This window comes from Eubalaena glacialis, chromosome 4, assembly GCF_028564815.1.
Source record: "Eubalaena glacialis isolate mEubGla1 chromosome 4, mEubGla1.1.hap2.+ XY, whole genome shotgun sequence".
Taxonomy (NCBI): domain Eukaryota; kingdom Metazoa; phylum Chordata; class Mammalia; order Artiodactyla; family Balaenidae; genus Eubalaena; species Eubalaena glacialis.
Window position 1 is genome coordinate 172,442,027 of NC_083719.1, and position 16,690 is coordinate 172,458,716.

Below are 16,690 nucleotides of genomic sequence, written 5' to 3' on the forward strand. Positions count from 1 at the left end.
GCTGCAATGAACACAGGAATGAAGATTTCACTTCAAGATCCTGATTTCAATTCTTTTGGATGTATACCCAGCTGTGGGATTGTTGGATCACATGATAGTTCTATTTTTAATATTTTGAGGAACATTGACTCTGTTTTTCATTTCCACTAAAGTTGTACAAGGATTCTAATTTCTCCATAACATTTCCAACTTTTGTTGTCTTTTGTTTCTTGATAACAGCCATCCTAACAGGTATGAGGTGATATCTCATTGTGGGTTTGTTTGCATTACCCTGATGATAGTGATGTTGAACAATTTTTCATATGCCTATTAGACATTTGTATGTCTTGTTTGGAGAAATGTCTATTCAACTCCTTTGCCCACTTTTTAACTGGGTTGTCTTATTTGTTATTGTTGTTGTTGTTGACTTATTTGAATCCCTTACATATCTTGGATATTAACCCCTTACTGGATATATGATTTTATATATTTTCTCCCACTCCCTAGAGTTTTGCTTTTGTTGTCTGTGGTTTGGTCTTATAACCATAAAATCATTGCCAGGACCAATGCCATGAAGCTTTTCCTCCATGTTTCTTCTAGGAGTTTTAGTTTCAGACTCTACATTTAAGTCTTTAATCCATTCTTAGTTGATTTATGTGTATGGTGTAAGCTAGGGATTCAATTTTATTCTTCTGCATGTGGATATTCAGTTTTCCCAACACTGTTTATTGAAGAGACTGCCTTTTCATCATTGTATATTCTTGGTGCCTTTATGGAAGATAATTTGGTTGTATGAGTGCATTTATCTCTAGGCTTTCTATTCTGCTCCATTGATCTACATGTCTATCTTTATGCCAGTACCATACTGTTTTAATTACTATAGCTTGATGATGGTTTTTTTTTTAATCTGCTCTTTTCTATCTTGCAGAGCATCAGAAGACAACTATGACATTAAGAGAGCATACACTGCATTTATTTAGAATGCAGTAGGAAAATAGATCTAAGTTACTAGATCTAAGCATTTAACATAGAATACTTTTGGGGGAGATGACATTGTCACTCATTTGACCTTATGTAATATGTCACCTTTCTCAGCTATGACTCAGCTTTCTGGAATATACTGTGTACATGGGGATGGTGAAGCGTACCAATGAGAGCAACATAACAGGTTTTATCCTGTTAGGGTTTTCTGATTATCCTCAGTTACAGAAGGTTCTATTTGTGGTCATCTTGATCTTGTATTTACTAACCATTTTGGGGAACACCACCATCATTCTGATATCTCGTCTGGAACCCAAGCTTCATACACCAATGTATTTCTTCCTTTCTCATCTCTCCTTCCTGGACCTCTGCTTTACCAGCAGTGTTATTCCACAGCTCCTAGTAAACTTGTGGAATCCCATGAAAACCATCACCTATGGTGGCTGTGTGGTTCAGCTCTATGTCTCTCTTGCCCTTGGATCTACTGAGTGTGTCCTCCTGGCTCTGATGTCCTATGATCGTTATGTGGCCATCTGCCGTCCCCTCCACTACACTCTCTTAATGCATCCCCATTTCTGCATGACCCTGACATCTTTGGCATGGCTTAGTGGGGTGACCACCACCCTGGTACAGTCCACTCTTACCCTGCAGCTACCGTTCTGTGGGCATCACCAAGTGGATCATTTTATCTGTGAGGTCCCTGTACTTATCAAGTTGGCTTGTGTGGACACAACTTTCAATGAGGCTGAGCTCTTTGTGGCTAGTATCCTCTTCCTTATAGTGCCTGTCTCCTTCATCCTGGTCTCCTATGGTTACATTGCCCAAGCAGTTTTGAAGATCAAATCAGCTACTGGAAGAAAGAAAGTGTTTGGGACCTGTTCCTCCCATGTGACGGTTGTCATCATTTTCTATGGAACCATCATGTTCATGTATCTGCAGTCAGCCAAGAGTACATACAAGGATCAGGGAAAGTTTGTCTCCCTCTTCTACACTGTGGTGACCCCCATGCTCAATCCTCTTATCTATACTCTGAGGAACAAAGAGGTTAAGGGGGCACTAAGGAAAGTTCTAGGGAAGATTCAGGTCGTAAATTTTACATGATTGTCAAAAAATTTTTAAAAGCACTACTGTGATAAACATCTCTTTTTTATGGTAAAAGAAACTGACATAACATCTTCTAATAGGAGCCTATTTGGTCATTTTTCTCGCATTTCCTTTTGATTAATTTCTTGTACAACATTCTGTAATACACTGTGGAATATGTGTGTCTAGTCCCAACTTTACAATTACCCAATAGTAACACAATATAAATCCTTTAGTCAATGTCTTTTCTCCAAAATACATTATATATGCAGCATATGAGGCTTATTTTAATTAAATGTTTTACAAGATTAAGACAAACATGAAAATATTCAAGAAATATTTTAAATTAATCCCCTTTTTTTCATTTGTGAGTAACACATTTAGTCTCTCAGACTTTCTGTTTCTCTAGATGGAGTTATGGCTTACTTTTTTTCAAGGATGTGTCTAAGATGGATGAACTATGGGCAAACTGTCATAAACCAATTCTTTTACTTCACCCTATACTCTATCCATTTAAAATGCCGTAGACATATGTAGAGTTGCATAAACAACATGAGGACAAAAGCCACACATTTGAGGTAGAGGATAAGTAGAAAGAGCTTGATTCTATTATTCTGTAGATGAAAAAATGAACCACTTTAAACTGTCTAACATTGGAGTCTGATTCCTAAGAAAAAGCACAGCTATAGAATATTCTATAGCTTGCAAAGACATATAAATAAAAACACTTATTGTTGTTAGTATAACTGTACATTTCTTATTGCTGATTATTTCACTTTTTAAATATGCAATAATACACTATTGGTTTTTTTTTACCTTCTGACCCCTACATTTCTATATATAAAAACATATTTTCATAATTCAGAGACTCATTTTCCAGATGAAAGTTAATCAAACTCCTTTTATTATTTATGCTACCACACTGATTTCTTTCTCATAATTTCACTCTAAATGACCTTTGCCTAGGACATTCCTTTCTGGAAATGAGGACTTTTGCATCTTGATTCTGAGAAATTTTGTGCAAATATATAGTATTATAGTCTCTATTTCACTGCATTATAGCAAACATTAGGTTGTACAGCCTATAGTGGGCAAAAATACTCTACATTCCATTGATTTTGGAAAGTTGTGTTTCCATTTTCATTGCCTCAAGGTATTTTTTAAATTTCCCCTTTGATTTCTTTGCTGATCCATTAGCTGTTTAGTAGAATGTTGTTTAGTCTTCACATGTTTATGTTTTTTCCAGTTTTCTTTTCATAATTATTTCTAGTTTCATAGTGTTGTGGTCAGAAAAGATGCTTGATGTGATTTGAATCCTCTTAAATTTATTGAGACTTGTTTTGTGACCTAACATGTAATCTATCATGCAGTTTTTGAATAAAATGTTTTGTATATATTTATTAAGTCAATCTGGTTAATGTGTCACTTAAAGCCAATATTTCCTTGTTGATTTTCTGTCTGGACGATCAATCCATTGATGTAAGTGGGGTATTAAAGTCCCCTACTATTATTGTATTACTGTCAATTTCTCCCTTTACGTCTGTTAATATTTGCTTTATATATTTAGGTGCTCCTATGTTGGGAGAATTAGTATTTATGAATGTTATATCTTTTTCTCAGATTGACCTCTTTATCATTATATAAATGTCATTCTTTGTCATTTGCTATAGTCTTTGTTTTAAAGTTCATTTTGTCTGATATGAGTATTGCTACCCCAGCTCTCTTTTCATTTCCACTTGCATGGAAAACTTTTTCCATCCTTTCACTTTCAGTCTATGCGTGTCTTGAGTAAGTCCCCTGTAGCTTCATATAGATGGGTCTTTTTTTAAAATCCATTCAGTCACCCTATGTCTTTTGATTGGAGCATTTAGTTCACTTACATTTAAAGTGATTATTGATATGTATGGACTTATTACCATTTTGTTACTTGTTTTTCTGTGTGTGTTTGTTGTAGGTTTTTGTTTGTGGTTAGCACGAGGTCCATATATATTGACCTATATATACAGCAGTTTATTTTAAGCTGATAGTTGCTTAAGTTTGAATGCATTCCAAATACCCTACAGTTTTACTCCTCTCCCCCTAGGTTTTATGTTTGTAACATCATATTTTACATCTTTTTATTTTGTGTATCCCTTAGGTACTTCTTGTTGTTATAGTTGATTTTACTACTTTTGTTTTTAACCTTCATACTAGCTTTATAATTGGCTGATCCACTGCATTTACTATATATTTTCCTTTACCAATGAGATTTTTCCTTTCATGTATTTTCTTATTCTAATTATGGTCTTTCATTTTCTGTTTAAAGAAGACCCTTTAATATTTGTTGTAAGGGTGGTTAGTGGTGATTAACTCCTTTAGTTTTTGCTTGTCTGGAAAACTCTTGATCTCTCCTTCAATTTTGTGTGACAACCTTGCCAAGTAGAGTAGTCTTTGTTGTAAGTTTTTTTTTTCCTTTCAGCACTTTAAATATGTCCTGCCACTTGCTTCTGGCTTGCAAACTTTCTGCTGAAAAATAGCTGAAAGACTTATGAGAGTTCCCTTGTATGTAACTAGTTATTTTTCTCTTGCTGCCTTTAAATTTTTCTCTTTATCTTTAACTTTTACCACTTTAACTGTGGTATGTCTTGGTGTGGATCTCTTTGGGTTCATCTTGTTTGAGATTTTTTTCTTCCTGGACCTGGATGGTTGTTTTCTTTCCCAGGTTAAGGAAGTTTTCAGCCACTGTTTCTTTTTTTTTTTTTAATTAATTTTTATTGGAATATATTTGCTTTACAATCAGCCATTGTTTCTTCAAATAAGTTTTCTGCTCTTTTCTCTCTTTGTTTTGGACCCCTATAATGTGGATGTTAGTATGCTTGACATCATCTCAGAGGTCTCATAAGCTATTTTTAAAATTCTTTTTTTTCTTTTTACTGTTCTGATTGGATGATTTCCACTAGTCTGTCTTCCATATCACTTATCCATTCTTCTGTATTGTCTACTCTGCTATGGATTTCCTCTAGGTATTTACTTTTCATTTCTTTTATTGTATTCTATAACTCTGATTGGTTCTTTCTTATATTTTCTAACTCTTTGTTGAAGTTCTCAGTGTGTTCCTCTATTCTTATCCTGAGTTTGGTGAGCATCTTTATGATGATTACTTTGAACTCTTTATCAGGTAAATTGCTTATGTCCATTTCATTTAGGGTTTTTTTCCCTGGGGTTTTATCTTGTTCTTTTGTTTGGAAAATAATTCCTCTATCTCCTCATTTTGTTTGACATTCTGCACTTTTTTCCCTATAAATTAGGCAATACATGTATCTCTCCTGGTCTTAAAAATATGGCCTTTTGTAAGAGCATCCCCTATACATACTGTGTGTGCTGGGCAGCTTTGTCACATCACATAAGCTCTCAGGAGTTAATTTTTAATGAATGCTAATCACATTTCATGTATTTCAATCATGTAACCTGATAATTATTTTCATTCTTTATGGGTGACAAATTTTTTTTCTTCCTTAATTGAATAAAACCTTAAAATCTAAATAAAACCTAAGTTTTGTGTACCTAATTGGAATTATCTGAGTTTTTCCCTTTCTGTAACCAGGAATACACTAACAGAAAGTGTTAACTTTAGTTGGATTATGAGAAAGTGATGGTCCATTTTATTTCCCAAAGCAGATGATGGTACTTATTAGAGATCTACTGCTCTTTACTTAAGAGAGCATCAGAGAGGACAGCTAAGAGGTAAAGAGGGATTGCATTTACTTAAAATTTACGAAGTAGGAAAACAGATCTAAATCACTAGGTGTAAACATAGCTTCTAAGTGTTTAAAATACAATACTTTGGGGGAAGGTGACATTGTCAATCACTTAACCATACATAATATGTCATCTTTCTCAGCTATAAGTCAGCTTTCTGGGACAAAATTTGCACATGAGGATGCTGAGGATTACTAATGAGAATAACCTAACAGTTTTCACTCTGTTGGGGTTTTCTAATTATCCTCAGTTACAGAAAGTTCTATTTGTGATTATCTTGATCTTGTATTTACTAACCATTTTGGGGACCATCACTGTCATCCTATTATCTCATCTGGATCCCAAGCTTCATATACCAATATATTTCTTCCTTTTAAATTTCTCCTTCCTGGATCTCTACTTCACCATAGGTATTATTCCTCAGATTCTAGTTAATCTGAGAGATTCAGTTAAGTCTATATCACCTATCATAGATGTGTGATTCAACTCTACATATCCCATGCACTGGGATTCATAGTGTGTATCCTCCTGGCAGTGATAGCCTACAATTTCTATGCTGCTATTTGCTGTCCTCTATATTATGTCTTTATCATGCACATTGACCTTTGTCACATCCCAGTGTCTTTGGCATGGTTCAGCGAGATAGATCCCACCATGGTATAGTCCACTCTCACCATGCAGCTGCCCTTCTGTAGTCATCACCAAGTGGATCATTTCATCTGTGAAGTTCCTGTGTTTATCCAGTTGGCTTGTGTGGACACCACTTTCACCACTTGTGAGCGTGTGTGTTTGTGTGTGTGTGTGTGTAGCTCTGTGTGGCTGGTATCCTCTTTTTATAGAACCTGTCTCCTTTATTTTGGAACTATGGCTACATTTACCAAGCAGTTTTGAAGATCAAGTTGGCCACTGGAAGAAAGAAAGCATTTGAGACTTCTTTTCTCATCTGCTGGTTGTCACCATTTTCTATGGAACCATCATCTTCATGTATCTGCAGTCAGCCAAGAGTGGAGCCAAGGACCCGTGAATGTTTGTCTCCCTCTTCTACAGTGTGGTGACCACAATGCTCAGCCCTCTTATCTATACTTTAAGAAGCAAAAAGGTTAAAGGAGCATTAAAAAAATTCTAGGGAAGATTCTGGGGATAGATAATTACATGATTATTTTAAAAATTTAAAGTGATACTGTGATGAAGATCTTTTTTTTTTTAATTTTTACTTTTTACAATATTTTCTTGGCCATGCTGCATGGCATGTGGGATCTTAGTTTCCCAACCAAGGATCAAACCCATGTCCCTTGCATGGGGAGCTCAGAGTCTTAATCACTGGACTGCCAGGGAAGTCCCAAACATCTTTTAATAGGAGCTTATTTATATCATTTTCTTACATTATCTTTTGGCTAATTACTTATACAATATTTAACATTCTGCTAAACCCTACAGAATATATTTCTAGTTCTGATTTTGTCATTACTCAGTAGTAGCATAAGGTGAATCATTTTCTCAATTTATGCTTCAGTGTCTTTTCTGCAGGTTATATTATATATGTAGCATATGAAACTCTCTTTAGAAGATTAAGAGCTATGTAAAAATATTAAAATCATGTGTTCAACTAGACATCTTTTCCTTCCTACATTTACCAATAATACATTTAGTCTCTCAGCCTTCTATAGCTCCAGATGGACAGAAGACTTATTACTTTGTATAAATGCATCTGGCATGGATATGCCTCAGGCAAGCTGTCATAAGGTCAAAGCCTTTTCTTTCACTGTATGCTCCTTTCTCTTAGAATTTGGAAGAAATATATGGAGGTGTAAAAATAGCCTGAAGACAAAAGCCACACACTAAAGATGATGGGTAAGGCAAATGGAAGGAGCTTGGCTCTCTAAATGTGTAGTGAACCAGTGAAACACTGTGATCTGACACACAGATGCAGAATTTTCTGTGGAGTGAAAACACAGTTAATGCTTTGTTTTTATTATGACCCTATATAGTTTACATATAAATCTACATTTATACATATAAATGTGTTTTAAATATAAAGTATATTTTCACCTTTTTGAGATTTTTCTCCCCAGATAAAATCTTATTCAAACTCTTTTTCTTATTGATGCTAAAAATGGTATTTTAGCATAACGTCATTCTAAATGAGCTTTTCCTCTACTATTTCCTTTATGAGAATGAGGAACTCTTCTATCTTCATTCTGCAAATTTTTGTGTGAATGTATTGTGGTATACTTTCTTTTCAATTTATTTTGCAAGCTTTAAATTGTATAGGCTATTGTAGGCAAAAAAGCTTTGTGAGCGGAGCTTCAAGATGGCAGAAGAGTGAGACGTGGAGATCACCTTCCTCCCCAAAAATACATCAGAAATACATCTATATGTGGAACAACTCCTACAGAACACCTACTGAACGCTGGCAGAAGACCTCAGACCTCCCAAAAGGTAAGAAACTCCCCATGTACCTGGGTAGGGCAAAAGAAAAAAGAAAAAACAGAGACAAAAGAATGGGGACCAGACCTGCTCCAGTGGGAGGGAGCTGTGAAGGAGGAAAAGTTTCCACACACTAGGAAGCCCCTTTGCAGGTGGAGACTGCAGGTGGCAGAGGGGGGAAGCTTCAGAGCCATGGAGGGGAGCGCAGCAACAGGGGTGCAGAGGGCAAAGCGGAGAGATTCCTGCACAGAGGATCGGTGCTGACCAGCACTCACCAGCCTGAGAGGTTTGTCTGCTCACCCGCCGGGACAGGTGGGGGCTGGGAGCTGAGGTTCGGTCTTCAGAGGTTGGATCCCAGGGAGAGGACCAGGGTTGGCTGTGTGAAAACAGGCTGAAGGGGAGTAGTGTGCCACAGCTAGCCGGGAGGGAGTCCGGGAAAAGGGCTGGAACTGCCAAAGAGGCAAGAGACTTTTTCTTGCCTCTTTGTTTCCTGGTGCTCGAGGAGAGGGGATTAAGAGCACTGCCTAAACGAGCTCCAGAGACGGGCACGAGCCGCGGCTATCAGCACGGACCCCAGAGACAGGCATGAGACACTAAGGCTGCTGCTGCAGCCACCAAGAAGCCTGTGTGCAAGCACAGGTCACTATCCACACTGCCCCTCCCGGGAGCCTGTGCAGCCCACCACTGCCAGGGTCCCATGATCCAGGGATAACTTCCCTGGGAGAACACATGGTGTGCCTCAGGCTGGTGCAACATCACACTGGACTCTGCTGCCGCAGGCTCACCCTGCACTCCACACCATTCCCTCCCCCCGGCCTGAGTGAGCCAGAGCCCCCAAAGCTGAAACCTAGGAGCTGTGCAAACAAAGAAGAGAAAGGGAAATTTCTCCCAGCAGCCTCAAGAGCAGTGGGTTAAATCTCCACAATCAACTTGATGTACCCTGCATCTGTGGAATACCTGAGTAGACAATGAATCATCCCATAGTGAGGAGGTGGACTTTGGGAGCAAAGATGTATATTTTTTTTCCCTTTTTCTCTTTTTGTGAGTGTGTATGTGTATGCTTCTGTGTGTGATTTTGTCTGTATAGCTTTGCTTTTACCATTTGTCCTAGGGTTCTGTCTGTCTGTTTGTTTGTTTGTTTTAGTATAGTTTTTAGCAGTTGTTATCATTGGTGGATTTGTTTTTGGTTTGGTTGCTCTCTTCTTTCTTTCTTTCTTTTATTATTTTTTTATTACTTTAAAATTTTTTCTAATAATTATTATTTATTTTTTATTTTAATAAATTTATTTTATTTTATTTTACTTTATTTTATTTTATTTTATTTTATCCTTTTCTTTCTATCTTTCTATTTTTTCTCCCTTTTATTCTGAGCCGTGTGGATGAAAGACTCTTGGTGTTCCAGCCAGGTGTCAGGGCTGTGCCTCTGAGGTGGGAGAGCCAACTTCAGGACACTGGTCCACAAGAGACCTCCCAGCTCCATGTAATATCAAATGGTGAAAATCTCCCAGAGATCTCCATCTCAACGCCAAGACCCAGCTCCACTCAATGACCAGCAAGCTACAGTGCTGGACACCCTATGCCAAACAACTAGCAAGACAGGAACACAACCCTATCCATTAGCAGAGAGGTTGCCTAAAATCATAATAAGGCCACAGACACCCCAAAATACACCACCAGACGTGGACCTGCCCACCAGAAAGACAAGATCCAGCCTCATCCACCAGAACACAGGCACTAGTCCCCTCCACCAGGAAGTCTACACAACCCACTGAACCAACCTTAGCCACTGGGGACAGACACTAAAAACAACTGGAACTACGAACCTGCAGCCTGTGAAAAGGAGATCCCAAACACAGTAAGTTAAGCAAAATGAGAAGACAGAGAAACACACAGCAGATAATAGAGCAAGGCAAAAACCCACCAAACCTAACAAATGAAGAGGAAATAAGCAGTCTACCTGAAAAAGAATTCAGAATAATGATAGTAAAGATCATCCAAAATCTTGGAAAAAGAATGGAGAAAATACAGGGAACGTTTTAACAAGGACTGAGAAGAACTAAAGAGCAAAAAAACAGTGATAAGGAACACAATAAATGAAATTACAAATTATCTGGAAGGGATCAATAGCAGAATAACTGAGGCAGAAGAACGGATAAGTGACCTGGAAGATAAAATAGTGGAAATAACTATTGCAGAGCAGAATAGAGAAAAAAAAATGAAAAGCATTGAGGACAGTCTCAGAGACCTCTGGGACAACAGTAATCGCACCAACATTCAAATTATAGGGGTCCCAGAAGAAGAAGAGAAAAAGAAAGGGACTGAGAAACTATTTGAAGAGATTACAGTTGAGAAATTCCCTAATATGGGAAAGGAAATAGTTAATCAAGTCCAGGAAGTGCAGAGAGTCCCATACAAGATATATCCAAGGAGAAACACACCAAGACACATATTAATCAAACTATTAAAAATTAAATACAAAGAAAAAATATTAAAAGCAGCAAGGGAAAAACAACAAATAACATGCAAGGGAATCCCCATAAGGGTAACAGCTGATCTTTCAGCAGAAACTCTGCAAACCAGAAGGGAAACACAAGAGAAGGAAAAGACCTACAAGAACAAACCCAAAACAATTAAGAAAATGGTGATAGGAACATACATATCAATAATTACCTTAAATGTAAATGGATTAAATGCTTCAACCAAAGGATATAGTCTGGCTGAATGGATACAAAAACAAGAGCCGTATATATGCTGTCTACAAGAGACTCACCTAAGACCTAGGGACACACACAGACTGAAAGTGAGGGGATGGAAAAAGATATTCCATACAAATGGAAATCAAAAGTAAGCTAGAGTAGCAATTCTCATATCAGACAAAACAGACTTTAAAACAAAGACTATTACAAGAGACAAAGAAGGAGACTACATAATGATCAAGGGATTAATCCAAGAAAAAGATATAACAACTGTAAATATTTATGCACCCAACATAGGAGCACCTCAATACATAAGGCAAATACTGACAGCCATAAAAGGGGAAATCGACAGTAACACAATCATAGTAGGAGACTTTAACACCCCACTTTCACCAATGGACAGATCTTCCAAAATGAAAATAAATAAGGAAACACGCTTTAAATAATACATTAAACAAGATGGACTTAATTGATATTTATAACATTCCATCCAAAAACAACAGAATACACATTCTTCTCAAGTGCTCATGGACCATTCTCCAGGATCATATCTTGTGTCACAAATCAAGCCTTGGTAAATTTAAGAAAATTGAAATCATACCAAGTATCGTTTCCAACCACAACGCTATGAGACTAGATATCAACTACAGGAAAAAATCTGTAAAAAATACAAGCACATGGAGGCTAAACAATACACTACTTAATAACCAAGAGATCACTGAAGAAATCAAAGAGGAAATCAAAAAATACCTAGAAACAAGTGGCAATGAAAACACGATGACCCAAAACCTATGTGATGCAGAAAAAGCAATTCTAAGAGGGAAGTTTATAGCAATAAAATCCTACCTTAAGAAACAAGAAACAACTCAAATAAACAACCTAACCATACACCTAAAGCAATTAGAGAAAGAAGAACAAAAAACCCCCAAAGTTAGCAGAAGGAAAGAAATCATGCAGATCAGATCAGAAATAAATGAAAAAGAAATAAAGGAAATTATAGCAAAGATCAATAAAACTAAAAGCTGGTTCTTTGAGAAGATAAACAAAATTGATAAACCATTAGGCAGACTCATCAAGAAAAAAAGGGAGAAGACTCAACTCAATAGAATTAGAAATGAAAAAGGAGAAGTAACAACTGACACTGCAGAAATACAAAGGATCATGAGAGATTACTACAAGCAAATATATGCCAATAAAATGGGCAACCTGGAAGAAAAGGACAAATTCTTAGAAATGCACAACCTTCTGAGACTGAACCAGGAAGAAATAGAAAATATGAACAGAACAATCACAAGCACTGAAATTGAAACTGTGATTAAAATCTTCCAACAAACAAAAGCCCAGGACCAGATGGCTTCACAGGCGAATTCTATCAAACATTTAGAGAAGAGCTAACACCTATCCTTCTCAAACTCTTCCAGCTTATGGCAGAGGGAGGAACTCTCCCAAACTCATTCTACAAGGCCACCATCACCGTGATACCAAAAGCAGACAAAGGTGTCACAAAAAAAGAATACTACAGGCCAATATCACTGATGAACATAGATGCAAAATCCTCAACAAAATACTAACAAACAGAATCCAACAGCACATTAAAAGGATCATACACCATGATCAAGTGGGGTTTATCCCAGGAATGCAAGGATTCTTCAATATATGCAAATAAATCAATGTTATACACCATATTGACAAATTAAAAGAGAAAAACCATATGATCATCTCAATAGATGCAGAGAAAGCTTTCAACAAAATTCAACACCCATTTATGATAAAAACACTCCAGAAAGTAGGCATAGAGGGAACTTTCTTCAACATAATAAAGGCCATATATGACAAACCCACAGCCAACATCCTCTTCAATGGTGAAAAACTGAAATCATTTCCACTAAGATCAGGAACAAGACAAGGTTGCCCACTCTCACCACTATTATTCAAAATAGTTTTGGAAGTTTTAGCCACAGCAATCAGAGAAGAAAAAGAAATAAAGGAATCCAAATCGGAAAAGAAGAAGTAAAGTTGTCACTGTTTGCAGATGACATGATACTATACATGGAGAATCCTAAAGACGCTACCAGAAAACTACTAGAGCTAATCAATGAATTTGGTAAAGTAGCAGAATACAAAATTAATGCACAGAAGTCTCTTGCATTCCTATACACTAATGATGAAAACTCTGAAAGTGAAATTAAGAAAACACTCTCATTTACCTTTGCAACAAAAAGAATAAAATATCTAGGAATAAACCTACCTAAGGAGACAAAAGACCTGTATGCAGAAAATTATAAGACACTGATGAAAGAAATTAAAGATGATACAAATAGATGGAGAGATATACCATGTTCTTGGATTGGAAGAATCAACATTGTGAAAATGACTCTACTACCCAAAGCAATCTACAGATTCATTGCAATCCCTAGCAAACTACCAATGGCATGTATGTTCTAATTTCATTCTTTTACATGTAGCTGTCCAGTTTTCCCAGCACCACTTATTGAAGAGGCTGTCTTTTCTCCATTGTATATCCTTACCTCCTTTGTCGTGCATTAGGTGACCATGCATGTGGGTTTATCTCTGGACTTTCTATCCTGTTCCATTGATCTATATTTCTGTTTTTGTGTCAGTACCATAATTTTTTGATGACTGTAGCTTTGAAGTATAGTCTGAAGTCAGGGAGTCTGATTCCTCCAGCTGCGTTTTTCTTTATCAAGATTTCTTTGGCTGTTCGGGGTCTTTTGTGTTTTCATATACAAAATATATGTATATGTATAACTGATTTACTTTTCTGTACAGCAGAAAGTAACACAACATTGTAAATCAACTCTACTCCAATAAAAACTAATTTAAAAATGTAACTATTAAAGCCAGAATTAAATGGCACAGTATTTTTTAGGTGTTTTTAAAAGTCAACCCATAATTCTATGTCCACTGAAAATATACTTGGGGAATGAAGAAAAAATCAACACATTCTCAGCTGACAAAATACTAAGAGCAGTTTTTGCAAGCAGACCTACCCTAAAGGAATGGCTAAAGGAAATTTTCTAAATAGGAAAGAAATTATTGAAGAAAAATCTTGGAACATCAGGAAGATAGAAAAAACTTTGGGAAGAGTAAACTTTTGCATAAATACAATAGACATTTTCTTTTTATAAGTTTTCTAAATTATGTTTGACAGTCAAAGCAAACATAAAACACTGTGATGTTTATATATGTTGAAGAAACACATGCAGAAGAAATCCTTAAGACAATTATATTATAAATTAGGAAAGATAAGATAAAATAAAGGAAAAAAAATATACAGTTCACTCAAACTGGAGAAATGGTGACACCAATAGACCGATGTATTATAAGTAATGTGATACCAAAAAAACCTAAGAAGTTGTCTAAAATAGATACCAGAAAGACACTATTGAAAAAGCAAATGGAATTCTAAAGGAGATTCAAATAACCCACAGGAATGCAGGAAAAGAAACAGAGGAAAAAATTAGTCAAAATAAACAGAAAACAAATAATAAAATGGCAGCTATAGCCCTAATATGCTAATAATACATTAGATGTAAAGAGTCTAAATACACCTATTAAAAGACAGAGATTAGCAGAATGAATTATTTTAACGACCTAAGGATATTCAGTCTGTTAGAAATTCACTTTACGTACAATGATATAGGTAGGTTGAAAGTAAAATAATAAAAAAAAGATTTACCATAGGAACATCCATCAGAAGAAAGTAGTGTTGGTATTTAACATCATTTAAACAGACTCAGAGCAAATAAATTTACCAGGAAAAGAGGGTTAGTATATAATAATAAAAGGATAAATCCACCGAGAAGTCATAGTGATTCTAAATGTATGCCCCAAAGAACAGAGATATAAAATAGGCAAAAGAGCTAAAAGGACAAATACATGAATCCATAATTACAGTTGGTGAATTTAACAACCCTCTCTTAACTACTGAAAAGATAACTAGATAGGAAATTATCAAGGATATAGTAACACTCAACAATATAATCAAGTAGCAGGCCCTACCTGATATTTACAGAACACTCTACTCAACAATAACAGAATATACAGTTTTTTCAAGTGCTCAGGGAATATACATAGATAGACCATGACCTGAGCCATAAAACAAAGCTTGATAAATTTGAGACAATTGAATCCATATAGAGTGTGTTCTCTGACCACAGTGGAACAAAGTTAGAAGTCAATAGCATAGAAATAACAAAAATAACATAGAAATAACAAAAATCTCCAAACACTCAGAAATTAAACAATCTGCTTCTGAATAATCTATATGTCAAAGATAATACATCAATGGAAATTTTAAAAAGAGATTTAACTAAATGAAAATAAATGCACCATATTAAAATTTGTGAGAGACAGCTACAGCAGTTCTGAGAGAGAAATTTTTACCACTAGATGTTCACATTAGACATGAGAAAAAGCCACATGCTAATAGTCTAAATGCCAACCTCAGGAAATTACAAGAGTAATCACAAAATAAACTCAAAGCAAGAAAAGAAAGAAACAATAGAGATATGACTGAATATCAATGAAATTGAATATAGGAAGCAATAGAGAAGATCATTGTAAAAAACAATGATCTTTGAAAATGTCAATGCAATTGACAAAATCTAGCCAGACTCATGAAGACAAAATGAGAGAAAATAAAAAAGACTGATAGTAGAAATGAAATAGAGGGTATTACTTTAGGTACCCCAGACATCAATATATAGTACAGAAATACTATGAACACATACCTGCATTTGACACATACATTTGATATAGACTTGAAAATTTATGTAAAATGGACCAATTAGACCAAAAACACAAACTACTACAACTAGCCCAATGTGAAATAGACAATTTGAATAGCCCTAAAACTATGGAGGAAATTAAATTCATCATTACAAAACTTTTGAAAAAGAAATCTCTAGGCTCAGATGATATCACTGGAGATGTCTACAAAACATGTAAAGAAGAATTAACAATAATTTTGCAACTCTTTTCCAGTGAACAGAAGTGGACAAAATGCTTCCTAATTCATTTTATGAAGCCAGTTTTACTCTTATATTAAAACCAGAAAGGGCAGTACAAAATAAGAAAAATAGAGACATATATCCCTTATGAATGTATACATGAAAGTCCTTAACAAAATATCAGAAAATATAATTAAGCAACATAAAATAAATTGTACACACTACCAAATAAGGTTTATGCCCAGGGTGCAATGTTGATTCAATTTGCAAAACTCAATCAATGTAAACACCATAAACAACAGACAAAAGAAGGTTATTTACAAAATTCAACATCAATACATGTGGAAAACTCATTAAACTAGCAATACAACCCTAATCAGCTTGATGAAGACAATCTACCATAACATATTTAGTATTGAAGGACTAAATGCTTTCCTCCAAGACTATAACAGGGCAAAAATGAATGTTCTCTCTTACCACTGCTATTCAACATAGCACAATAAGCCAAGAAAAGAAAAGAAAATCTTATAAATAAAAAAAGAAGAAACAAAACTTCCTAACTGTATGTGACATGATGTGGAACCTACAAAAGAATCTACAAAAAAACTCTGAGAACAAATAAGTGAATTCAGTAGTCACAGAATATGAGAAAAACGTACAAATGTAAATTATATTTCTATATAAGAGCAAGGAACACATGGAAACTAATATTAAAAATAAAATATCAGCTCGAGTGACATCCTCATCTATTGAAATAAGGCATCTCTCACTTTGTCCCCACACTCAACAAAAATAATTTGGTATTAAACCTTG

The 16,690-nt window shown here is 35.6% G+C and overlaps 1 protein-coding gene and 1 pseudogene across 1 annotated transcript; both read left to right on the forward strand.

The window, feature by feature from the left end:
- Positions 1-1,107: 1,107 nt before the first annotated feature.
- Positions 1,108-2,061, forward strand: LOC133090651 (olfactory receptor 2G2-like). Its single transcript, XM_061189031.1, has one exon. It carries the CDS (start codon positions 1,108-1,110, stop codon positions 2,059-2,061), a length of 954 nt encoding a protein of 317 aa, XP_061045014.1.
- Positions 2,062-5,956: 3,895 nt separating this feature from the next.
- Positions 5,957-6,925, forward strand: LOC133090652 (olfactory receptor 2G2-like; annotated as a pseudogene).
- The last annotated feature ends 9,765 nt before the right edge of the window (positions 6,926-16,690 follow it).

Excerpts from the sequence above, each read along its gene's own strand:
- LOC133090651 (XM_061189031.1), top strand. The coding sequence starts at position 1,108 with ATGGGGATGGTGAAGCGTACCAATGAGAGCAACATAACAGGTTTTATC.